Consider the following 27,219-nt stretch of genomic DNA (forward strand, 5'->3'; position numbering starts at 1 on the left):
GTTAATCAAGATAATGAGAAACGCCTGCACTTCCTCTCTGTTGAAAGAGGCCATTATCAGAAAATTTAGTTGACATTTCTCCAGATATGGTCCACGTATAGAGCAGTCTCTCAGGGATGCCAATTGCTGAGAAGAATTAATGCATTTTGGTGGCGTAATGGAAGAGGATGGGGGGGCTTTATGTCCTAGAATGGTGGCCTCTAGTCTATGATTGGCATTTTGAATCATCATTACTGTGTGCGCGCATAGAGCTAAGCCTCAGTCATATCACATTACTGAGTCAGTAGCATGGTATCTTCACATCAAATTAGTCTTAATGAACACAGCGAGTCGGCAGAGGAGAGAGATAATCAAACTTTTATTAAATGACTTAATCTCCTGTACATGAATAATGTAATGGGGAAAGAGAAGGGGGATGTCTGTCAGCCAAAAGAAGAACCTTTACACCTTCAAAAGGTCAAATTTTACATGAAGTGTCCCTGCATCACATCCAAATCAGGGGTGCTATGAACAGTGCAGTATATCTCAAAGGAATAAAAAGAGAACATCTTTAAAGGCAAGATTCTTTCCCTTAAGTAAACATTTTAATTAGCAGTTCTTCAGTTCATTTGGTAATAAACCATAAAATAGGTAGCCCTCTTTTTCAAAGCATGTAAACTAACATCAGAGCAAATGCTTCCAACAATTTACATTCGCAATAAAACACATTTACACTGAAATGCAAAACATTTAGAAGCAACATATATACATTCAAAAAAAACGTTGTTTACTTTGCTAAAGGCTATGCCTCACTAAGTACTTCAAGTGTGCTTACAGATGTGCAGACTATGAATCAGAGTATTTTACAAATTGAACAAAACACTAGGATTTGTCACAGTCAAATAAAAATGTTTACGGAATCCCAAGACAAGGCACATTTGGTCATTTATCATTGTGCTGCACTATTAGAAACATGTAAATGTTATCCAATTTCAAAACTTGGTTGTGTGTCCATTATCTATTCAAGTCAATAAAATCTAGATGTTTCAGTGCGTGCAGTGAATGTTTTTGCTGATTTAAATATTCATAGTTTGTTCATTTTTAGCAGAAGGTTTACCATGATTATAGCAATTAAAATGGACTGTTCTTTTTACTCTGTGCAGTAAAAAATGTATATTGTATACTTCATTTTGAATTAAACCACTGAAAACTTAAATTATGTATTTATTCTATATTGGGTACAGTACATATATACATGTTTTTTTTTTAATAAAGGCCACATTAAAGTTAACAAACATACAAAAAGCGCACATTACTAATTAGTGATAGAAATCGCCAAGAAGCTGTGGGGGAGAACATTACTCAGCTCCTCTGAAAGCATTAAACTGAGTAAACAAGGTGAAAATCTATGCATTTAACCCTCTGAGTGGCTGACAGGAGCCAGTGGAGATGGTCTTTCAGGAATGTACATTAGGAGCGGTGCGTTTGTTTGTGCCTCTACCTGGTCAGCTGACCCACCACTTTGAGCAAAGTCTTGTTTTCTTGTTTGAGTTGGTCATTCTCATCTTCAATGTCGTCAAGATCCTACAAAAGAGCAGAAGATTTTATATAATTTGGAAAAGTGTTCTGAGAGCTTGAAAGCAGTGAGAATTGATTTTTTTGCAACCAGCTGTGATTTACAATAAGATTTCAAAACGTTCCCTTTTCATCAACAAGCTTTCTCTTCAATGTTTCTTAAATTTTGGAGCGTGGCAGAAAGTACTCCAGTTGCTAAGCACTATCCATTTGTTTCACTTCTAAATTAACTTACAGTCAGGCTTCAACCTTCTTGAGCAAAAATGCCAGACTGGATCAGGCCTTATCTCCCACTTTCCCATCAGGCCTTGCTGGAAATTCTCTGAGACATTTCTGATGTCTATCAACATGTTGACCGTCCTTACATAAAGGCTCCTCTTATGACTGGCTTCCTGTGTAGGCGATGTTATCAACAAAATGTCTCCTGCAATATTGCACTTCTTACATATCAGCACAGAGACCAGTGGCGGTAACAGAGAGAGAGAACATGGCTGAGAAAAGAGCTTGATTAAATCCATCAAAGCCAAGCCCCAACCCTTTATACACCCTCAAATGTACATTCAGGTAGTAGGAATCAACACTTGTTCAGACTATACATCTGGTTGGGCGGTCTGATGTAACCCACATAAAATCGTGCCTTTTTAGAATAAAATTAAATATGAAATTTCTAGTCTGCCATGGCCGCAACACGTGACCACACCCGCGCGCACCTTTTTCCCTCGCGAGATGTCCATAGCCAATCACGTCACAGTAGGGCTCCTATACAAGCTTCCTGTTGCTTCTCTCCCACCTTCTGCCGGAGAGAAGAAACAGGACGGCTGCAACAGGTTCGTAAGCTCACTCTACTTTGCTGTAGTTCTCCGTTGATTTAAACTAAACCTCCGTTGTACATTCCACGCTTGTAGAAGTCCGCTAACCGCCGCCGCAGACGCTGGGGTTCTCGCTGTGGGACAGATTATTGAGTGGAAATCGGTGAGTTGATGCATCAATGTATTGTTTTGATGTAGCGCATTGCCTTGTTTTGAAACTGTCATGTTTGATACTATGAATGTTTATGTGTGTGCGCAACACACTTTATAGTCGAGGGTGTTTTGAGACCCATGTTGTATGTTGTGTGTACACTTGAAGGAAAAGAGTCTAGCTAGTGTGCGTTTGCGATGTTTACGATGTTGTATTGATTTGGTCCTGTTTATCTGAACAGACCAGTTGCCCTGTCGAGTCCACTCGTGATGGCGAGCTGAGCCTAGAGCCCGGAGAAACAACAAAAAACCTCTTCTGCGGTCTGGTAGGAGCCGTTGTGGCGCAGTCCTCTCCCACCTTTTCCTTCTCCGCCTTTCGCGTCCACATGATGAACTGTTAACGCGTATGGACTAACTCACACCTGAAAAATAACCCCAATGGACACTAAGCCATTCTTAGTAATGGAGTAAGAATTCAAACTTATTTGTGGACGGAAGTGTCGGCTAGGCGAGAGCGACGCGTTTTGTTGTTTTGGGGGTTTTTGGACTGAACTATATTTTTGTTTTGTTTGTGATGCTGGTTTGTTTGTTTGTTGAAAACAACCATGCTAATTCCGTGAGGAAACCACATTGTGCTTCTATACCATGTCTCATCCATGTATTCCTGCAGGATTGTAAATACTGTACAGTTTGTAAATACCCTTTTCCACTTAATAAGGCAAAGTCACGTAAACGCAATAAGGCTCTGTGTATTGTTTCTGCACCTACACCTCCATGAGCGGATCTAGCTTCTGGTCCAGCCCACTCGAACTAATATATTTAATCATACATGCTACATAATCAATTTGATGTTTTGTAACAAACATCAAATTACTATTTGCAAAATACCTTGTAATTAATCATGTTGTAGTTTACCTTGTGATTAAATCAATCTATATACAAAAAAATATATACATATATTTTTTTTTTCATGCATTTTTTTTTCCATATATATATTTTTTTTAATTCAGCGGCTACTAGCAAATCTATTGTTTTTCTTCTTTGTTCAACAAGCAAGCCCAGACGAACATGCAGAGATGTTTCAAAAGTGCTTCTCTAATGGCTCGGCAAGAAGCAGGCAGAAAATACTGTCAGTTATACCCATTTTTAAGGAGTTCAGTAAAACCTTTTTATGAAATATTTAAAGGTGAGGTTTGATTATAGCACACAAAAAATAAACGTAGAACTAAATATTCCACAATTCCCTTAGAGATGAAAGAAAGAATTGCTGGAAATATCAGTACACAAAATGTGCCTCACTCTGTTCAGTAGGTCAATGTCTTCTTTCAATTCTGCAATGAGGTCGTCCTTTTCTTGGTGAGCTTTTAGCAGCCGAGCATTCTCCTGGTGTTCTCTGAACAACTCCTAAAAACAAACAAGAAATCCAATTGTTAGCTGTTTTACTTGACTCCTGTTTTACTTTACTCCCAAGATGTGCTGCTCCAAAATACTATAATATAAAGTAAACCATAATGATACAGAGCATGAGTCTGACGCCCTTGTCCGTTGTCTCCCGCTTTTTGGAATTTGTCATGTTAATTTGAGGGAACAAAACTAAAACAAAAAACTGCCTGCGTTTAGAGCAGCTCCTCTCTCTCCCTCCTGCCTGAGTGTGTATGCCAGTTTGCTCTTGTGCAGTTGGTTAGTCTGTCTGTTCAGTAGCCAATACACGGCCCTCTGATTGGTTACTTGAGACCCTCTTTCACATGACTGGCTGTGTAGGCGGGACTAGACACTACAAGTTGAAGTTTCACATGTTTGATGACAGCAATACAAAAAACAAAACAAAAAGAAACGAGATACGTCAGGAATGCTAACAATATTGGCATCCCGCTAAAGCAGCTGAGACATCATTATCTGTGGATCGACCGAACCGTAGCCAGGAGACATGGGACGTGGACATTTCTACAGAAATACTAATTGTACCAACATGTACCAAACTGTGTGTCGTGTTTTCTACCAGGTTAGAAACTGAATGAAGTGCTCTGAAACTCAGCACAGATCGTGACCTAAAACCAAAGCAACAGGTAAACAACACCTAATGATCCAACCACTGTCAGTAATACCTGCAAAGGTAAGACTATTAGTTACCTAATAGACTAATAGCTACCTCTGTCCTTTGTGCTGAAGTGATGTACTCGTAGTTTGTTGTATATAGTTTATAAATATATAATTTATTAGTATAAGATGTATATAACAGAGTGTGGTCTGTTGTTGCCGACATTGGCTTCAGACTTGGGTCAGTAGATGCTGTACAATGGTAATATCCTGTTATAGTTATGTTACTGTTGTGTGCTATATATGATATCATATAGATGGGACAAGTCCAGCTTCAATCAAGTTATTTATTTGTGGTTAATTAGTTGGCTTTGGCATTGTTCCATTTGGCTTGTACTACGCCAAATGCAACAATGCCAACCAAATGGCCACAAATAAATTACAAACTAAAACAGAAATCGAGAATTAACAAAGCTGTATGAGCAAAGGCATGTTCCCTGTAGAGTCTGACTAAAAGTATTGTACAGAGTCCTGTGTGTGTTCTCATAATGCATATTGTATAATGCTGCTTTAGTTTATTTCTTTATATGGTGTGACTCTGATAGCTTTTAATTGAATAATCATATTTAAAGTTTAATCATCATACACACTCTAAAAAACAGGAAATAACATTTTCAGGATTTCATGATACTTGCTTTTTGCTGGGAATAAGAATTAGAATGACTGACGTGGATTTAGTTTGTGATTAGAAGCACTCAATAGGATCCACACAACACCCAACATAAATGTTTCAAAAGTGATATCAGGGTATTATAGTGATATCATCAATTTTAAATATATAATTTTGATGGACAAATGTAAAAAATAATTAAATAAATTGAATAAATTAATACATTATGAACTCAAGTCTCTGGCCTGCATGTGACTGACTGCCCTCAACTTTACACAATGCGTTGTTTCCTTGTAGGCAGGGCCGTAACAATGAACGGGACAAACTGGCATTTGCTTAGAGGTCCTAATTTGAAGGGGGGCCCAGAAAATGAATTCTAAAAGCATAAATGACTTTTTTTTTTTTTTACGCCGTGAAATGGACCAGCTAAAAATAAAATGCACCAGAATTCAAGAAATCACATCTGAATTCTGAATTATAAAAAAAAAAAGAGGTGGGCTGGTACCGAAACCCCTCTGACAAGTCCATTTGCCTTCTTTGAAGTAGCGCTGGCTTTTTCTTATGGTATTTTCCTCAGCCACCCAAAGTATAAACTTGTTTTTAGCCAATAATTTTGTGCGAACTCGAGACACAATAGCCAAGAAAAAGGCCTCCGAGCTCAGGACCGACCAATGCTCTGGAGGTATGTTGGGCAGGTCTTAATCATAAATGTGAAATGACAAAAGGTCCATAGGACCTATGGCTTCTGCAATATCAAAGTGACTAGACCTGCCCCGATAGAGTTGGCAATGCTCTTCTCTCTGCATGAAGATCTAGAAATACATTTTTAGTCTATTAATTCAATGTTTGATTCTCTTGTTCTTCTTGCTAAACATGATGAGGCTCGGGCGCATGTTTCCATAGAAACCAATGAAGCAGGTAGCAAAAGGCTCTAAATATATGCAATAAATGTACTTGCAAATGAAGTCTATTCTTACTGAGGGTCAATCTAGCATACAAATACTTTCCAAAACCATTTTTTTTTTTTTTTACTTTCGTATGTATATAATAAACCTATAACCATTTTCAGCTCACAAACTACTTTAAAGACAGTGAAGTCAGGAGATCAACATTTACAATTGTTTTCTGAGCGATGTTAAAGTGGTGTAAAAACATGTCCGTAACGTTTGCGTCATGGCCATCATTTCCTATGGCAGAGCTGTATCTGATGTGGTATCTTGCAGGACTGAGTGTGTGAGCTATTGCGTGGGAGGGACATGTATCTGCAGTCTAAAGGTCATCTCCAGTGACAACAATGAGGCTTGACAAATTGTGCCAGGGCTTTACAGAAAATCTACGGTTAGGCAGTTGAGCCTTAAAGTGGAAATACATCTTAGCAAAAGGGCTAAGATGTTTTGGAGAGGCGTGAATATTTTGCTGACTAATAAGTTACACATATTTATGTGTATTTTTAAAGAGGGGGTATTATGCTTTTTTCAATCACATAGCACCAGTCTATAGCACACTACAATGATGACGAAACCTTCTGTTGGTCTGTAAATGCAGTAATTTAGAATAACTGCCTTGTATAAAAGTGCTCTCTCAAAATGGCTGTAGGTCCTATGGGATGGATAGAACAGTGGTAGAATGGGTCGTCTCATGATCGGAAGGTCTGGGATTTGAATCCCGCCTCCTGCAGGTGCACAATGTCGTTGTGTCCTTGGGCAAGACACTTCCCCCACCTTGCTTCAAGTGTTTGCATACATTGGTGTGTGAATGAGTGTGTGAATGGGTGACTGGTTCCTTGCTGTAAAGCACTTTGAGTGCCTAATGTATATGGAAAAGCTCTATATAGATTGAGACCATTTACCATTGGTTTCATATCTGAAGCACAAATGATGTTGGTACAAAATGTCAAACGCAGAGGACATGCAGGATTCGCTCATGTCCATTGAAATGAATGGGATTCTTCTGGGGTCAATAATGGACCTCGCGTGCACCTTTTTGCTCTCAAAGATAATACATTTTTGCAAATACAGCACACGCTAACTTTTAATCTCTACAGTGCCTAATTCATCAAATACTCCGATATATCCAGTTCAGGAATTTCAATGTTACAGGGCCATTTTTGGGTCATTCTTGCTCCAACGGAAGACTGCTGCAGTGGCTTTTAATAATGTACAGTACCTTCTCCAGCTCTTCCAGCCTCTTCTCCAGACTTGCTACAGCGGAGGCTCCATCTCTGGTGCGGCGGTTTCTTCTATTGCTGCCGTTTGCCTCGTCCTCAGCACCTGGACCTGCAAGGCTGAACAAAGACAGTAGTACTTATTAAACGCAAATTTCCTTTCATGTTCCATAAGACAAAGACTGCAGTATTCAAACTGCACTTTAAGGTCTTTAAACTGCTTTGAAAACAGTGTTTGAAGGTGTGAGTCACCGGCAGATTATTAAACATCAATGGACTGACAAAGGCATCATCAAAGGAACAGGTGGGATTACAGTTCTTTCTATTAGTCATGCATAATAACCAACCACCCTTTGCCTTTTTTCATTAATCAGGAAGAAATGTTAAGGGAAAGCTCCTTAAGAGTAAAAGGATTTTGATTAAGAAACAATTCATATTTTTTTATTTTCAAAATTGCACAGAGTCTGGCAGAGAAAATGTGTCTGGCACTGGTTTAAGCTGATGGAAAAGTAAGAAAGGGCTTTTGTGCAGCTTAAGCACAAAACCTCCTATTTCACTTCCTTGTGGCTTTGAGACAGATTTGGGAAGTGCTGCAAGGGAATGTTTATGCAGTTTATTTTTCAGTAATTACTCGCTACAGTTGGGCTGAACTGATTTTGCCTAAGAAATAGGCAGAAAACTAATTTATTTTACTACTTCTACATTTTATAACAGCCTCTTACTTATCACTTTCACCACCCTAGATTTTTTACTCTCTCATAGTAGTTTGGGCATATACTTTTGATCAAATACCCTCTTGATTTATCCAGGCTTGGGACAGTTAACTGGTTTGCTCAGTAACTAAAGATATGACATTTTGATCTTGGGATTTCACCACTTTATTTTCCCTCAGTGGTGCGGTCATCACTGTTGATCAAGAGGGAGTCCTTGAAACGCTCCCCTCGCTGAGATAAAGGATGTTTCATTTGTCTTCCTCACTCTGGCACTTTTTTATATTTATCTAGGTACACAAAGCCAGCTTGACAATGCATTCACAGTAAGTACATGGACACAGAAATGTTTATCACTTATCACAATAGACCCACAAAAAAAAAAACAGGGTCAATTAGCATGTTTTATACGTGAAACATTTTCCAGCCCATACTTGGACAAAGACAAAGACCGGTTCGCAGCAGGTAGTGAAGCAGACTCTAAACATCCATGGCCTCCATACTAAATATCACACCGAGGCCCATTAGCATCCAGCAGCGAGCCGTCTGAGGGAGAGAGGGGCCGAGCCAATCAAGAACCCATGGGAGTCTCAGCGGGCGGCCGGCAGAAAGCATACACAGGAGAGCCAAAGCTACCACAACAAAATCAGGTGTCATTGCTGAAGAAGTCAATTTAATACCAAAAGTAGCACCCCAGCATGCTATCTGGTTAGCACTCAGACGTATATTTACAGCACAACGAGACATTCGGCATGAGAATGTCTCTGTGCGGTTACAAATAAACACGGCTCTTTGACTGTTCTTCTCTCATTAGGCGGTGCACTAAATTACAATTACACGCTTTATGAATTACCCGTCAAACACAGTACCATATTTTCCGGACTATAAGTCACACTTTTTTTCATAATTTGGCTGGGGGTGCGACTTATATATCAAAACACATAATGAAGGTTCTTGAGTCATCTTAATTAAATGTTAGTTGAAGTGTCGAATGTTTCGCATCTCATCCAAAAGGCCCAGTGCGAAACGTCCGACACTTCAAATACCAAGTACAGAAGATGATTCAACAACCTTTATTGAAGATTGACAACACCTGTACAACTGAGAGCCTACACAGACATCAAAATACGTAATTTCACGTTTGTTATTTTCACACTGACAGCCGCTAGAGGGCGCTCTAGGCTTATGTACCAGTATCTGCTTCTGCTGTACCACTGAAGATTTAAATAACGCTAATCGTGTTTACTCTCACTGTAATGAAGAAAACAAAAAAACTATAATCGCGGGCTGAAAGCTAGATGGTCACAGCTAGAGGAACGAGTTTGCAAATTATTAGAATAAAATAACATGATGCAGGGAAGGCTTGTAAACAGGCAGTTACGCCTCCAGTCCCAGGTAGTTGCCAAGGCTGGTGCGACTTAACACTCTGGAGCGACTTATAGATACAGACGGCATCTCGTCATAGAAGGGGGCGTGGCTTCGCCGAGGGGGAAAATAGAATCTTCAGAGAAACACAATTTTCCATTCTTTTAGCCATTTTCTGGTGGAATATTATCACACATAAATAAAGTCAAGTGTAAATCGGGTCCATAAGGATATTTTGCCCCAGCAGATTGTTCAGTAGAAGTGAAAAAACGGCAGTTGTAGCTAGCGCTAGATAACATTAGCATTAGCCCGATGCTAACATGTAGCATCATGGTAGCATTCTCCGTTATTTATGTATTTATGGGCTGTTGAACCACTTTGCTCCTCTCCATGTCTTTGTATCTTTATTTAGTAGAAAACTATATTCATAATTCAGCATTTGTTAAAGTAATTTTTGAATAATTAGAGAAAGTTTAGATTTTTCTCTAAATTGTTTTCAAACATGACCATATATGGGCGATCCCAGAGATGCCGTCTGTATCTATAGTCCGGATAATACGGTATCCAGTGAACTGCTCATGATTCTGGTCTAAATTGCATCTTGTGTGGCTGGGTCCACCTGGCAGGCTGACCATGGCAAATCCACGGTGCACAGAGTGTGTCCAGGCCAGCTGATGAGACCAGCCGCAGTGACATGGACAGACTATTGGAGCGGGACACAACTCCAGGACTTAGTCACAAAGTAAAACATACCACACGCATGCTAAACGGTCTCAACATATAAAGCGCTTTTACACCTACATCAGGCACAAAATCACTGACGTTGCAGAAGTTGCTTTACATACCTTTTGTGGCAGCCAGTTTCAGGTCTTGGAGTCTCCTGAAAAAGAAAATGAAATCAGACAAACAATATCAAACTCAATACCTGCAGAGAATAAGTTATTGGTCAATGGGCTTGTGTGTTGTTTCACAAAATACAAAAAGTCCATCGACAGGACCACAACAATTTATCAAAACCAGCATTTATAGAAAGCCTCCAGCAGCTGAACTGATATATAGGCGATCTTTGTTCCATTTAATAGTTTAGCAAGACACCCACCGCCCCAAGTTAAATGAGGCAACCTTGTTTTTCTACACAATAAAGCTGCATGTTTTTTGTCTTCCCCATTACACTATAATCTGAGGGTTGGCTAGATCTTTTCTGCCTCGGGAGAAATACTTGAAAATAGGCTGTTTGTTTGGCAGTTCTATAGAAAGATGAATGCACTGCCTGCCTGTCTTTCCTAAGGTCTAAAAAGTCCGGGACTTGACTGAGAGCTGCGGCTTTGTACAATCTGTCAGAGGTGCAAGCTAGAGCGGATGAAGGGAAATGTCCTGGACACTCTTGGCATGAATCAGCCTCTCTCTCCCACAGACACATCATCCATTAGCCCTGGATGAAAACGCAGCGAACATCCTTTACCTGCGCAGCCACAGAGAGATACTGAGAAAGAAGAAGAATGAATATCTATATATATATTATCTATATTACATATTTTTATTAGACTGCTTTCTTAACACTCAAGGTCAAATTCGATCAGTGAAAGACATTAAAAACCACACACATAAAAACCTAGTCCTCACATCATTAATTGAATGCAAATGTTATGAGTGTTACAGATAGTGGAGCACACCCCTCCAACTACTGTTAGGTCCTATTTGAACTGTGACATGCATTTATTCTCATCTCTATCAAAGTCCAGGCACGGTGACAGAGCAGTTGGCGCCCAGATAGGACGGGGTCTTCTGAGTGGCATTTATTTGTTCTTCCTGTGTCTGCCTAGGTTTCCTCCAGGTTTCTCCAGTTTCCCCTACCACTAAAAATATGCACAATAGGCTCCCTTTAACCAAAATATCAAAAAGAAAAGGGACTCCAGCTACCTACTAAATAGCTTAGTTTTATGGTATTCAAATCCAAATAGGAGGAAGGTTTCAAGTATTACATAAAAATGAAATGTCTCTTTCAGGGGCTCCAATGTAACAAGCGCAAGGTCTGAAACACAATCAGAATCATTGCTTCATTTGCCTCACCAGGGACACACTTAGCTCACAATTGTCATACTGCGCATGATGTACATGATCATACTTGTCCTGTCAGTCAGTGTCCTAATTCCAGATCTATGAGAATATTCATATTTGTGGGTGACTTCTCAACTTGCTGCGCAGGCATCTACATAGAAAAACAAAACAAAAGCATTGCTTTTCCCCAGGATAATAATGAATGTTTTGCCAGAATGGTGTTCACTGTCTGGCTGATGAGGGTCAGCAGACAGGCTTGATGTTTTTTCCCCACTGGTAAGGAAGAATGGAATATGACTCATGACAATATGAATGAAGATGAGGGTCAAAGCAGTCAAATTTATGCAGTTAATTTGCATAGAGCGATGTGCATACTTAATATTAGTACATTTGTTTATTTTCATTTTACTTACACCACCAGCAATAGTAGTGTTAGGCATTAGGATAGAACAGGAGCAAATGCCTGTGCAGCAGTATTTAAAACATATTGAAAGACAGTAAGTTTAAAACATGGTGAGACAAACTTTTCAACAAAGTTTTGGAGTCTATGCTTTTCACAAAACCATCTCAACAGTCTACTAATAATTATAGCTAAATTATAAGGTTCCTTAGTTTACAGTATGTGTTATGTGTGTCTAAAAAGCAACAGAATCACTTCTACTTAATTCAGTAAATATATTGCTGAAGGTTGAGATACTTAGCAAATATTGACAACAATTCAAAAGATTAACAAATGTTAAGAAATCAAACCAAGATGTCAGTACATTATGTTAAGGTATGACGTGAAATGGCCCTAAAAGAAAAACAAGTGCTGATAACAAAGAAAGAGAGCGGGACATGTATATGACTTGGGTTGTTACAAACATCTTGTAAAAAGCACATATAGAAATGCAGTTACTGACATGCTGATGTAAAATCTTAATTGATGTTCTTTGCTTTCTGGTTTTAACAAATGTGCAAGATTCTATTTTCATGTTTGATCTTTTGTGCCCAGTAAAGCAGGGAGAATTCCATTTGCAGCTCCCTGAAGCCTAAAAATGAACTCATATCTTGCTTACAGAGATCAGCCCGGACTTCATTTGCTGCTTTGCTTTGCTGGAGCTTCCCGGTGTGCACCACCTGTCTGGGATATGAATCTACGAGACAAGGTCAAACCAATTCAGCTAGCACTACTTCAATACACAGATACACACGCCTGTTTATCATGCTTGAGCTGTGCTGACAGCTCTCAGCAGTGCAGTGGCACACATGAGCCACTTTCAACATTCCCAAATATCAGTAGGACAAGTGCCACCACTGGTAAATTCGAGAATTTGGTTTGTGACTTTTCAAACAACTGGAAAATAAAGATTCGACTTGTTTTGCTCTGACATTTATGGGGTATGTTATCTCTGAAGTACCCTTTGACTGCTCACGAAATTTCAGAATCTACAGAAAGGCCACATTTGCAGACAATAAGTGATCTAAGAAACTCCCGAAAGTGTTTCAGCAAAAATGCAATAAAGATCACATTTTTCCTGGAGCCATTCAATTATTCTGAGTGAGGGGTGCGCGTCACATGAACATGCATATTGGCATTTACAAGAAGCACAGATTTTTTTTCCCCCACTCACCAGCTCGCCGAGCAAAGCAAAAAATAAATAAATAAAGCAAAGTACAAGCTGTAACACACAATCACGCTTTTATTAACTGAAACTCTCTGTCCTGCTTTAACCACTGGACAATTGTGATAAAAGCAAAATGTTATATTCTTTATGAAATTACTGTTCATTTGCATTATAATTAGATCTGACATTCCGTCCCAAACCAAACCCAAAAATGTACTGGTAACTTTTCTGATGAGAGGTTCTTTGCGTGTCGACAGCTTTTGCAGCCCTGTTTACCTGTTTTAATGCTAGAGCCAATCAGTATTATGTAACAGACACAATAAGCACTCCAGAGAGGAACTGTCAGACTTCTAGCCCTTCACAGATGGTGCAAACATTTCAGCAATTGTTTTATATTACCGTATCATGTATAAACATAATGATGCATCGCAGCTGTAGTCATTTGAATCTTAAACTAACAAATGTGCAATAACTACCTTGGCAGCAGAGGTCATTGCTGGTTTCATACCAATAGTACAATAGCAAGTTCCAAGAAATGTTTTTGAGACTTCAGCTGTGGCCTGTTGTGGACCTGGAGCTACTTAAAAAGCAGATGATCCAAGGAATGTGCGAGACCGCTGGATCACAACGGCAGGTCTCCTCAGAGGAGCTGCATATCTGAGGGAGGCAAGACGTAACAAGGACCACATGGTAGCTCTGTTCTCAGGGTCTCCAACTGGCCATTGCTAATCCAGCAAATACAGTACAGGGGAAAGGCTCATTCTGGAATGCTCACACAAACTGTACATCAAATCAGTGGAGTCGGGCTTTCTTCAGATGACAATGCAAAATCAATATTGCCATTATATCTCGGTCAGCACAGCCAACACTCATAAGCTACAGCCTGTTGTTGTTTGGGACACGCTTGGACCCAGAGAAATATTTGAAGATGAATTTGGAGTAAGCTAGTCTAAAACCTTTGGCACTGGCACCTGAAGGGCCTGGCTGTCCACTGTAGATCATCACAGATCTGACATGGCAATAGATCGTCCTCCTGTGATGATTGTGCCCTGAAGAAAAGCTGTGTTTTTACAAATGCTGCACTGGGAAACCAGGGTTGATGAAATGAACAAATCCTTTTTCTGTTTACCTGGGAAAAGCATTTGTGGAAAAAGTTGAGAATACATTTTACTGTCTGTCTGTGTAGGCTCTCAGTAATAGAGGAGTTGTCCAAATTCAATGAAGGTTCTTGAGTAGTCTTCTGTACTCTGAAGTGTAGGACGTTTCGCCTCTAAATCCACAAGTCTTCATCAGCGACGCTAAAGTTTCAGCTCAGCCCACAGACTAGATAAAGACCACAGGGAGGAGTTTAGCGTGGCTCAGTCCCTCCCCTCTATTAATGGCTACTCTCACCTGTGGGCAAACACCTTTGTAGTTCTAAGTCTTTGTAGTTCTAAGTCTTTGTAGTTCTAAGTCTTTGTAGTTCTAACGACCCAACTCTAACCCGAGTTTGAGTCTGAACGACCCAACTCTCAGCTGATCACTGCTAATAACCTGCCTATTGATCAGTTTCAGCTTCATTAGCACGACAGAGCGCTCCAGGCCTGGGGCGCAGAAAGCTGCTATATCTGCGCCCCAGGCCTAGCCTGCGGGCAGGGCTGAAACTGAAGTGTTGCTGACAAAGCCTTTCAGATGAGAGGCAGTGTGAAATCCTCGTTGGATCGGCCTGCCTGATCACACGAGGCCATGATCGGCAGACCATAACCCCAAAATAAGTGGACCAACACCTGTTTTGTGATGACCATCATGGGGCACATTTTCCTCTGTGTGTGTGTGTACGTGTGGCTGGGTTTGGGGGGGTGGGGGGGGCAGAGGGGGTTTGTTTGTGGGCAAACTTCACACACAAGTCATTGCTCTGCATAAATAGCTACAGACTGCTCCAAGTCCCAAACAAGAAGTCACTGATGCATAACAGCCCATCCATCTGGAGGAAAATAAGTGCCTTCACCAAGAGCTGTCACTAAGCTGCACAGCACTTTGGGTTTTATCTTTTCTTTCTGTTTTTCAAAAGACCATTTTGTATGTCAATCGTATGATTTTTCTCGGAACAGTGGAAGCCTTTTCACATGCTCTGTATTGATTTTCTTTGTTCAGTCTCAGAGAAATTACAGACACAACCCACTGAATATCAGCTCCTGTGCTTGTCAGAAATATGACTCACATTATGAGCGTGTCATCGCTGATTTGGTTTCAATTTGATAATTCATTTATATGCCCATTCCGCCGAAACAGACAACTTTGAGGGAAGAAAACCGACACTGGCTCTGCCTCTGCACGAGCTCCATCTTATCAAATAAACATAATATTACCTGCCAAGATTAAAAGAACAATTTCATCAGCATCATATTTACTCGTTTAGGAACACAGCACATTTCACTAAACACATCTTGACATTTGCTACACTGTGAATTTTGATGAACCCAGCAGTTTTCACTGAGGCACTGAGCCACAGACAGAAAGCACCCTGTTGTCATGAATAGTACTGCCTTATTTCAGCTTCTTACCGACTGCCTTCTCAGACCATTGTCTAAAATACAATAGATATGTAATTGATCTTATGAAGCTTGTGATTGAGCAAAACCTTTGACCTTTGGGGGGTATATTCTTCTGGAGACATCATGTTCTCATGCAGCACAAGGTATTCTACTCCAACATGCACATACCACTTTGTTCTTGATAATCCAGAGTTGCTTTGTCTCCATCTGTTTGCGTCTCAAAAGTCACCATAATAATGCAATGACACAGAAGTACAGCCATGCTTCTGTCAGTCAGCCCCAGGTGAAACTGTGGTTGCACACAAAGGTTACCACCACCGGCTACGAAGTGAATGAAAGTCCATTTCCCTTTGGGTGAAAAACAAATAAGATTCCTTCCCCATTCTGGTGCGACAGATTCAACTAGGACTCTGTTACATTGACTCTTTTTGACATCACAAAAAATGTATCAAATGTGTTATTAAATAAAATAAAATATAGATAAACGTATTTAGTTACCATTATGTGTCCCGTGTTTGGGTCCGCTGTCATAGCTTCGTTTTGGCAGGTGTTGGCTTGTACCAGCTCCTCTTCCTCCTTCCTGTCCTTTTCTCCAACATCTTCATCATCCAGTTCATCAAGGCTCTAAGAATATCACAACGTAATGATTATTATCACCTGATTATTACAAAGAATAAAGAATAACTGCAGTAGACACACAGGGCTTATCTAGGCTGCTGTGAAAAAACACACCATTAGATGCATTAGACATAAATTACATAAAATAACAGACCACTTTAGTAGAGATTCCACAAATTCAGCAAAGATTTCAATTTTACAAATGTAAGTACAAACACAAAGGTCCAACGAGAGAAAAGACTAGAAAACAATCTGGAGCTTGTCCCCCAAAATGTATTGAACATGCAAAGACAAACCAAAACATGGAAGCAAATGTCCACTCTTTAATACAAACAGACTCAGTAACACAAAACTAGTTGTTGGTGAGGTGGACTGAACAATAGGTACCCGCTCAACAGCCTTCAGTGGTAAAAATAGCCATAGCGAGGAATGCGGTCATTTCCAAAGCCTTTCCGGTCAAACTGTTATCAGCTTGTCCTCGGGGAAGCAGCCAGGACTGTTTGCTCTCGATGTTTAACTTACTGCACAGTGATGTTGTTGTAACACTAAATGTTACGCTAAAGCACTTTCATTTTACCATTATGCCATTTAGAGCTACAGTATAATAGACGGAGTGAAAAATCAAAGCGCAGTTAACCTGGCATGTGGATGTGGCCTGACTCATTGGTCGGCTTGGTACAAATCTACAGCGTGAAATTAGCGACCTCAGAGTTGACTTTGGACAAAGAAACACACGCCATTTTCCTCACATATTCCAATTACTGTGGATTTGTCCCATTCCAAGGGAAGGGGGAATCTCTTCATAACCATAAAAGGCTTGTTTAGCTCAGTGAGTAATTTTAATGTGTGTCTGTGTGAATGTTTCAGTGTATTTTTCTGGCTAGCGTTATTGCACAGTTGATTAAAGTAAGAGGAGAAGGTGTGGAGGGACTTTCAAGTCAGGTCTGGAATGGACAAGCGGTTCTGATGGAATAATCTTTAGGACCAGGAGGGTGCAGGAACATGTCGCAATGCAAGTTGTACTGTATATCTTGCAGTGTCTTGTCAATCAAACTAAGCAAGGCATGGTTCTTTTTAATGACTATGAATAAAAAAAACTTCAAATGACAGCCAAGTTTGTCTGCTACATGAAGTCACATCACACAAATTCATGCTTCTTATTTAGTTTATGCAGCAAAGACTGCTGGGATCCAGTCTCTTTCTTGTTTACATGACGACCTCTGAGAGCGTTTACGTAAGAACAAGCTTTAATTTCATGATACATAAGATCAACGTAAACCAAGAGCAGTTTGTGTTTGATGTGGATGAAAACGTTAGAGACAAAATAAGAAATGTCACAATCTTTTAAGAGAAAAGTAAAACATTGTTTTGGTTTTCTTTTCTCTCAAAAGTGACCAGCTCTGCAGTGGGTGATCAAAGAATGGATTTGGGTGAGGACCTAACCTGTTTAAAGCAGTACTAAGTAAGTAACTCATGCCCCTAGAGGCCATAAGCAGCACTGCAGGTGTCGTAGCATGTTTTTTTTTTTACTCATTAATTGTTCGTGAGAGTAAATGCTACGTTGACAGAAAAGACAGAGGGAGAGAGGGATATTGTACATCCAATTACACAATGGAGATCATTCTTTTCACTCAAACTTGGCTGTAAACACTGTTTAAGTGGCGTTAGTCTGCAGTTAGCTTTGCCTGTTAGCCTGATAGCTTCTTTTTCATTATTCCATTATTACTGCTTTAAATCTAAAATTCTACAGACTTAAGTCAACATCTCCATGGAAACGAGCAAAAGCACATGTTTGTTTAAGCATTTATTAAGTATTTTTAAATGATGAAATATGAGCATTTATTTTATGACAGATATTTTCATTTTTTTTATTGGGTGAGATTCTACATGGTGTGGCTTCAAAGGGATATTTCAGGAATTTTGACATAGGGCCTCAATTTCCTAGTTATCCAGAGTGTTGCTGATTTCAAGGGATATTATTTTTGTAATTCATGCAGTTCTTATATTTGAAGAGTTTCATGGCACTAGGCTAATGCAGCTAGCGCATTTCTACGGTATCAGCGAGCCTGCATTTAAAACAGTCTGACGCATTCCACAGAGCACTTGAGGCAAATCTCTGATAACACCAGACTAACCACATAAATGTCTGTGTCAATAGAATAATTTTAACCATTTTGCATTTAAAATACCTTATAATTGAGCAGCATCAGCTTCGTGGTTGTATAAGCTACGCAGAGGCGGAGGGATCTGCGAGAAAATAGTCCCTCAAACTACACTTTTTCAGCGATGCAGCATATAACCTGACAGGATTTGAAATATTTTACTCCAGTAATTCTTGTCCAAACACTGTCATAGTCAGACAAACAATGTCAGTTATATTCCAAGAATTAAGCTATCGACACAGACATTTATATGGTTAGTCTGGCATTATAAGTGATTTGCCTCAGGTGCACTGTGGAGCGGGTCAGACTGCTTTTAATGCAGGCTCGCTGATACCTTAGAAATGCGCTAGCCTTGCACAAGCCTAGCGCCACGAAACTCTTCAAATATAAGAACTGCATGAATTACAAAAAAAATATCTCCAGAAATCAGCAACACTCTGGATAAGTAGGAAATGAGGCCCTATGTCAATAATCCTGAAATATCGCTTTAAGCCCGTCTGAAACCTGCAGCTCCAAGTGTTCGACTGAAGGAACTTCTGAAGATGCCTTCACTGAGGAATCAGCGGAAGTGGATAGGAGGAGGAAAGAGCCATGGTATGACAATACAACCTTTCTATGTTCGATTTTTTTTTCTATGAACAAACTGCTGTTCTTACTTATGTTATGCACTCATGCTTGAAAGATAAAAGAAAAGAAAAATGCAAAGCAAAATGAAAGACAAATAACCAAGCAATCATTATGCAAGTCTATATTTAGTTCAAAAGATGAAATTTACAACAAGTTAAATAACTAATGCCAATAAAGCATATTGGCATTTCCAACACCTGTAATATTGAGATATCAGGATCAGCCCGGCCTGTAATGAGGGATCTTTATCAGACTGTTGGGTGACACAGGGTCTTGAACTGACGGGAGACTAAATCAAGTATAGCCATCGTGTTAATATCACTCCGTTACCTGTTCCTGTCACACAGCCAGCGCCCTGTCCACTTACAGCCTTGATTGATCTTCAAACAAGCCAAGGGCACTGCGGCCGTAATGACTGCTGTGTATTAATCCGCACTGGTTGCAGTACTGTGACTTGTTGGATAATTATGGCAATCTATTAAAGCAGTGCTGTGTCGCTACGTCAATGGCCATCGTCTTTTAATCAACTCTGCGGGTCAGCTGAGGCGGCGGTTGTGAGGAGCGCAGTGTGGTGCAAGTGCAGAAAGACAGAGGTGACTGACTCAATACAACCAAGGTCAGTGAGCAGTCCATTATGCTGAAGGTGAAGACACATTCATTTATGTTTAAAAGCGGATATGTCTATATGCAAGTCACTACACTTCAGGAAAATGTTGATTTTATAATCTTTTCTACAGAAAACATAGCGTGCAACAATCAAAGCTTGTATTGGTCTCAGTGCATCAATCGAACATCAAAAAGGCACTTGCTTGTACATTTGGGCTCATTCATTCTCCTTTCAAGTGAAGCAATCAGTAGAGAAACAGACCTGAAAATAAGTTATGCTTTCTATGAGGGCTGTAATGAAGCAAATCTTGAGCACACAGCAGGAGCGCGCCTGTGTTTGCTGACCCACAGATAGCCTCATCAGCATTCGGACCAGACCTCGGGGCAGCACTCGCACTGGACGCAGATCCCTCACTAAAACGGGCTAAAACATCTGGGAAACCGCCTTTGGCTCACAACAGCTTCGTCAAACAAGTTGGCTGCTCTCTTCCCAGCCACCACGAAAACACTGTTAACCTGCAAGTAGAAATGGACACTCAAAGCCTGACATGTAAAAATATAAATATATGAATGTCTCTGTTGTATGTGGCCATCTTCACACATCGTCAATCACCATCCTAAAAAGCTAGAATTATTGAAGGGGATATCTAAACATTCAATCACTTTAGATCAGGCTTTCTCAAACATGCGGACCGCGAGGTGATTGATCCAGACCCCGGTGGCGCCTCTGTGCTGTTCATTTTATTGATTTATTTATTGTATAAAGACACAGCCGCTAATAATCAGCTCCTGAGGTCCAGTCGAGATGAATGGCTTGTATGAAAATCATTATAACTGTTGTATCTCTTCCACATTTTAGGAGTTTACAGACAACAGGCAGTGCCATGTCATTAGAACTCTTGAGTGTCCCATCGTGTCTGCTCTTCCTCTTGATATACTGTATATATTTTTAATACATTCCCCAATTTTAGGCATTTTTTGTTGTTAATGTTACAATACACTGAATAAATTATTATATTTATGAATGCATTTTACATTTTTACTATCTAATGTTAACAGTTTTAGGGCAATGACAGACTAAGGGCGTTTTCAGGTCGACTTTAAGGGACTTTCGGCCCGACAGCGGCACTATAGGGTCAGTGTGAATGTAACCACAGTACTTTAAGCCGGTCCAAACAGCCGCTCTGACTGTGGCTGAAACAGGTGGTCTCGAAGCGGCCTGAGCCGTCCTCTGCGTCGGAGCGGGTGTGGTATGAATGTGCCCGACCTCTGGAGAACTATTCTCGCTTTGATGCCTCTTTTTTGCATGAAGAAAGAATGACTACGCGCTGCCTGAGGACGTTTGGATTACTGCTCTGATGAGGCAAAATGGATCAACTTTAAATCCTCAATGTCCGCCTCTCTTTTCGGTCTTTCCCTTCCTGCTGCAGTGAAACTTTCCTCTCCGTGTGCTGATTATTTCTCCATGCTTCGCGTATATATCACCCTCACTGTATTTAACCGTGAGGGGGAGGAGTGACCCCCGCGTAACATCGGAGAAGTGTGCACATGTGTCGGCACATTGACAGATGATGCCCGTTGTCATGGGAATAAGTTCGTTGAACAACAGATCGTTGTTACGTGGCTGACGTTGTGATGTTTTGTGCGAGCGCGTGTGAACACAGACTTAACTAACTTTGGAGTAAATGCAGGTGGAGCTAAGGCGGTCTCGAGGCGACCTACAAGGTGCCCCAACATGTGTGAAAACAGCCGACATCTTTTGGACCTTTGGCATTTGTGAATGTTATTTTTCGGACCTTTTGATATAAAGTTTGAGAACCCCTGCTTTAGTTCAGCTAACATTTGGCTGTCACCTAGACCAGTGGTTCCCAACGTTTATTGTCTTTCGTACCCCTTGGGCCTTTCATTGGTCAACTGTGTAGCCCTACCTCAAGGGTGTTGCAGTTTTTTTTAGAAAGTAATTACTTAAAAGTGGTATTTGTAAGAAGAAGGACAATGCTGCAATAAACCTAAAATTCTCCCAAAGCAACACATTTTACTGAAAAATATAACTTTTCCTATAAAAATGATTTTACATTTTACATTTTTTCAATCTGATATACACTGCGTTCCAAATTATTATGCAAATGACATTTTTCTAAGATTTTCTAAATTGTCAACTCAAATGAGAGTCAGCATAATTTTTAAGTCTTTAACTGGTTGAGGATCATTTAAATGTGGTGGAAAAAATTTCCTAGTGATAACAGTATTTTATTAAAAAAAATAAATATAGTAAAAACCTCAAAATCCACTGTTCCAAGTTATTATGCAACTCATCGTTTCAATACATTTTAAAGCTCGTAATTAACTGAAAATGGTCATTTGTTGAATTTGCAGCACTAGGAGGTCATACTTACTGAAATCAAAAGCTATTTCAATCAAAAAAATATTAACAGGTCAAGTTATATTTTAACATAGGAGCCCTTGTGTGATAGCAGCTTCAAAATTCTTAAATCCATTAAACTTGTGAGTTTTTGGACAGTTTCTGCTTGGATTTCTTTGCAGGATGTCAGAATAGCCTCCCAGAGCTGCCGTTTGGATGAAAACTGCCTCCCACCCTCATAGAAGTTTTTTTTGATGAGGCTCCAAAGGTTCTCAATAGGGTTGAGGTCAGGGGAGGAGGGGGTCCACATCATGAGTTTCTCTCCTTTTATGCCCATAGCAGCCAGTGATGCAGAGGTATTCTTTACAGTATGACATGGTGCGTTGTCATGCATGAAGAGGATTTCGTTAGGGAAAGCACGGCTCTTCTTTTTGTAGCATAGAAGACAGTGGTCAGTCAGAAACTCCACATATTTTTCAAAGGTCATTTTCACACCTTCAGAGAGCCTAAAAGGGCCTAATGGGGCCGACCAGCCTTCTCCTCATGATTCTGGCCCAAAACATGACTCCTCTACCTCTTTACTGACGCCACAGCCTTGTTGGGACATTGTGGCCATTCACCAACCATTCACTACTCCATTGAGTTGACCATCCAGGGTCACACGGCCTCATCAGTGAACAAGACTGTTTGAAAATGAGTCCTCATGTGTTCCTGAGCCATTGCAGCCGTTTCTGTTCATCAGCATTCAATTAACCATTTAGGGGAGGCCCGGATAGAAGGTTTATGCACAACTGCAGCCTCTGGAGGGTCCTACACCTTGATGTTTGGGGGACTCCAGAGGCACCAGCAGCTTCAAATACCTGCATGCTGCTTTGTAGCATCTGTTCTCATAATCTGATGTGTTTGTCTGGCAGAAACCGTCCATATTATGCCTTTATCGGCACAAAACGGAGTGTGCTCTGAATCATCCACAAATCTCTTATCTGTATGATGATTACGCCTAATATTTCATGAAATATCGAAGGTTTTCATACCTAGACCAAGGCATTCAACTATTTCACACTTTTCATCAGCAGAAAGACCCTTTTTCTTTCCCATATTGCTTGAAAATGATGATCTGCATAATAAAGTGGAACACCCTTTTTCAGTAGTTTTTCCCTTAACTGGGCTTAACCTGACAACTAATTATCCCAGGTCTCTGAGATTAATGTCAGTGATTCATAGAGCCCCAAGACACGATACCATCCATGAGTTTCATTAATATTGCTTTTTTTTAACCTTTTTGACACAAAAATCCAATTTGCATAATAATTTGGAACGCAGTGTAGTTCCCCCTGCTAGGTCCTCAAGAACCCCCGTACCCCTGGTTGGGAAACACTGACCTAGACTACTTAAAAACTGATTAGACAATACAGTACAAATACTTTCATTTCTTTTCATTCTTATCTTTCTCATGGTCATAAAAATGGGCTTAAAAACATTTTCACAACCCCCTCAAACAGCCAACTTTCCTCACATACTGTGACAGACATTCATCCTGTTAGCCCAGGACATTGAGTAATAGCCGTTTTATTTCAAGAAAGATATATTTCTCCCGACCACGAGCTGATCCGCTGTCACTCCTGTCCGAGAAGACACGGCCCACTATCCTCAAACTATGGAGTGTTCATATTGTGCCTTTAAGGGCTGTGCGTCTCTGTAATTAAGTCTTGTTCTTGCAGAGCTGTAGACAGTCATGCCAGGCTGCTACTGCTGGCAAACAACAAAGTAGAAACCCCACTTTGTTCATGAATTGAGATCCAAATTGCAGTGAAGAAAGCCGGAGTGAAAACCGGGCTGAATAGTTTGGACATGAAAGGGCGCTGGGCCAACAGCTCACATCCTGCGAACCTCACTGTTACGCTTTGTCCTGTGTTTCATTCTCCCTTTTGTTGTTCGATTGGTCAACTTAAGTGTTCCAGAGGCTATTTTCATGTCAGTCCTGAAGTCTTTTGAGTGCATTGGTCAGCCTTGTTCACTTTTGTAAGCCGTGCTGATCCATTTTTGACAGATGAGGAAAAAAAAAAAAAAAAAAGGAAAGGAAAGAAACATGGACTGATGCAAAAATCCTAAAAATCTGAAATAAAATGGGCAGTTTATCATATTTAGAGTTAAGGCAGATTTTATTATAAACATATGTACATTTCTAGTCTGGGGGAACCTGTCACTGTGCAGTAACCCGGGACTAGGGCTGGGTACCGTTAAATATTTTTTGATACCGGTACTTTAATGATACTTGGTTTTCAATACCGATACCTGAACGATACTTTTTCGATACTTATACTAAATTATTTGTCATATAGAACCATACAACTGCTCATTTGTTGGAGGGGAAACAATCAAGAAACTTCCTTTAACTACAAAAGGGCGGAAGAAAACACTTTCCATGTTTTTTCTAATTTAATTGCCCCATTTATTATTTATTTTCCCCCCATTTTTCCCAAAATATTCCCGCATTTTTTCTCCCCCAATTAACCCCAAATTTATCCCAATTTTCCACTTGTTTGTCCCAATTTTTTCAACTTGTCCGTCACTTTTATGTCTTTTAAATTTTGATGAACAGCAGCATCAAAAATTAAATATGGAGATTTTATATTTCTTTTCGGTACCTGCTTTCGATACTTTCATTTTTTTCGATACCAGTTGTACCTAAACCTTTTCTTTCGATACCAGACTGGTATCGTTTAACGGCACCCGGCCCTACCTGGGACCCATCTCCAGACCACGAGCGAGCTTTGGTCATGATCAGGAGATGATTTAGATAAAGTAACAGGGGATTTAGCCAATACCCATGTTGTAGGCCAAATGAGAATGGGGTTCATTGACGTGTCACTGTTTTTGTCACTGTGCTCTCGCGGCAGTGGTCTTTTTAGATGTCCAACAACTCTGTGACGATTCAGGTTTCATTGACTTCTCAAAAGAGCCACGGACACATTGACGAGGAGGGGAGTCAGCTCTACATTAGTAACCAAGCAGGAGCATCCGCATTGCAAGTGCTTTCACGCATAATTGATGATCACTCTGTCCAAAATCTCCCAAAACACTGTGTGGCATAACTATGAGGAAAATGAGCCCGCAAAGTGGCACTAATCTGCTAAAGAGGCCGATTTCAAACAGAGAAATGAGTATTACATGCTGTTCCCATGATTAAAACATTTGTGTAAAGCCGCTTAAATGGTCAGTGCACAAAAAAGGTCAAGAGACTGTCAGAAAATGACACATGTAATCATGTAAAACAAAGTAGTGAAACAGCATGTGTTCGAATGACCACAAATGCACTCACTCATACACACATTAAGGTCCATTTTCAGGTGCAATTTGTTGAAAGGTCCTGCATTACTGCTGCCTAGTGATTAATGACTCGTTTTTCCTGTAACCAGTGAGAACTCTCGCTCCGCCCACCATGACTTTGCAAAACTCTTCACAGGGCCGAGTCCAGGTGGCGCGATTCAGTGTGAGCTGGACATTCAAGCAAGAGACTGCAGTGAGTGTTTGTGCCTTTTGTTTGGTGTGCGAGTTTTGTTGAACATAAGTAGAAACTGTGTAATGTTTGCCGTTTGCCTTATTATAACTATGCCATCACTGCTACTCTGTCCCGTCTGGGCCGTGAGTGGGCCGACGGATAGCCGCGGCGGTGCAGACTATCAGTGCATGGCTTTTCAATGTTATATGAGCATCTGGAGGATTGTTTATAGTTGTACCAATGATGATGTTCACTGGGTGTTTATTGTAAGGGATGCTCTGGAAAAGCACCACTCTTAACCTCTTAACCCCCCACCTTTCTCCAGTTTGGCATTACCCAAATCTAAAAGCTTCTTGAAAAAAGCGTCAAAATATCAACAAAAATGTGACTAAAGAGTGACAAAAACATGCCGGAAAAGCAACAATAACATAATAGAAAAGGGACAAAAGCCACAAATAATTGATTAAAAACAACAAAGCAGCATTACGAAGTTAGAAGCGACCAAGCTCTTCCATGTTTCCCCTATTTAAACACGGTTACGTGAGTAGTTACACGATCCAAGTATAGTTACACAAAATAGTATCACTTTATTTTACACTACCTTGATACATTGTACCTCGCTAAATTTAGTACAATGTAACGTGCTCTGTAACAATCTGTAATAACTTATACCTATGTAGTACATACACAATGGAAAAACTTTTATTCTGTTAGTACTTTGTAAGTATATAATGTAATAGGACACAAGGATCTTAGGGTTAGGGTTAGAGTTAGAATTATGTCTTTTTACATTATGTACCTACAAACTACAAATGCATATTATTCCATTGTGTATCTAACCCATAGGTACAACTTATTACACACTGTTACAAAGCCCATTACATTGTACTAAATTTAGCTAGGTACAATGTATTAAGGGTAGTGTAAAATAAAGTGCTACCCACAAAATGAAACATGTCGATTTTCCAAGCGGATAAAAAGCGCCACTATATTGCGAGGAGTAATAACACCTTAGGAGCACTTCAATGTCCGCGCAGTAACATGTTCACATGTCACTGCGCGGACATCGAAGTGCTCCTAAGGTGTTATTACGCCTCACAATATTCACCTTATTCCGGATGTTCTTGTGGGCGCCATCATGAATTGTGCCCGCCCCTTTTCTCCTATCTGTTAACATGGGGCTGGAGACGTCCAGATAAAATCAGTCACTACACGAAAACAAAGCCGTTTTCAAGCCGCGCAGAGAAACAGTGCAGTGTTGACTTGTTGCTGCAAATGAACATTGGACATTTTACACAAATCAATCTACTAAACATCAGATTTAAGCGGTGAACCTTTTTCCTCGTTCTCCGCTTAATGAACGGGCTTCGCGCTTGACCAGAAGTGTCAGGACAACGGAAGTGCTGAGTCAAAGCAAAAAGAGTCAAAAGTGGGCGGGGCGGAATAAGGTGAATAGTACCCCTTTTAAGCCAGGAGGACACCAGACAGGAAAGAACATATCTCAGTATGGAAAAACGGTGGCCTGTTCCTAAGAGCGAGAACAACGTTCCAGACAAGCAACAATAACGCAACAAAAAAGTGACAAAAAAACAACAAAAAGCCGAGATAACAAGACAAAATCGCGTCAACAATGTGACAAAACGTTGCAACCAGTTTTGTTTCAAATGAGGCATTACACTGTTGC

General features: G+C 40.2%; 1 protein-coding gene across 1 annotated transcript in view; it reads right to left on the reverse strand.

Annotated features, from left to right (window-relative positions):
• Window positions 1–380: 380 nt before the first annotated feature.
• The window catches only part of pawr (PRKC, apoptosis, WT1, regulator), a 51,631-nt gene continuing 24,792 nt past the window's right edge, over window positions 381–27,219 (reverse strand). Inside the window, exons 3-7 of the mRNA XM_079582817.1 lie at window positions 16,157–16,282; window positions 10,305–10,339; window positions 7,387–7,504; window positions 3,813–3,917; window positions 381–1,563 (exon numbers count right to left, since the gene is read on the reverse strand). Of these exons, the coding sequence (XP_079438943.1) occupies window positions 1,477–1,563; window positions 3,813–3,917; window positions 7,387–7,504; window positions 10,305–10,339; window positions 16,157–16,282 (471 nt within the window). The 3' untranslated portion in view covers window positions 381–1,476. The remainder of the gene's footprint in view (window positions 1,564–3,812; window positions 3,918–7,386; window positions 7,505–10,304; window positions 10,340–16,156; window positions 16,283–27,219) is intronic.

The sequence above is a fragment of the Gobius niger genome (assembly GCF_951799975.1).
Source record: "Gobius niger genome assembly, chromosome: 2".
NCBI lineage: Eukaryota > Metazoa > Chordata > Actinopteri > Gobiiformes > Gobiidae > Gobius > Gobius niger.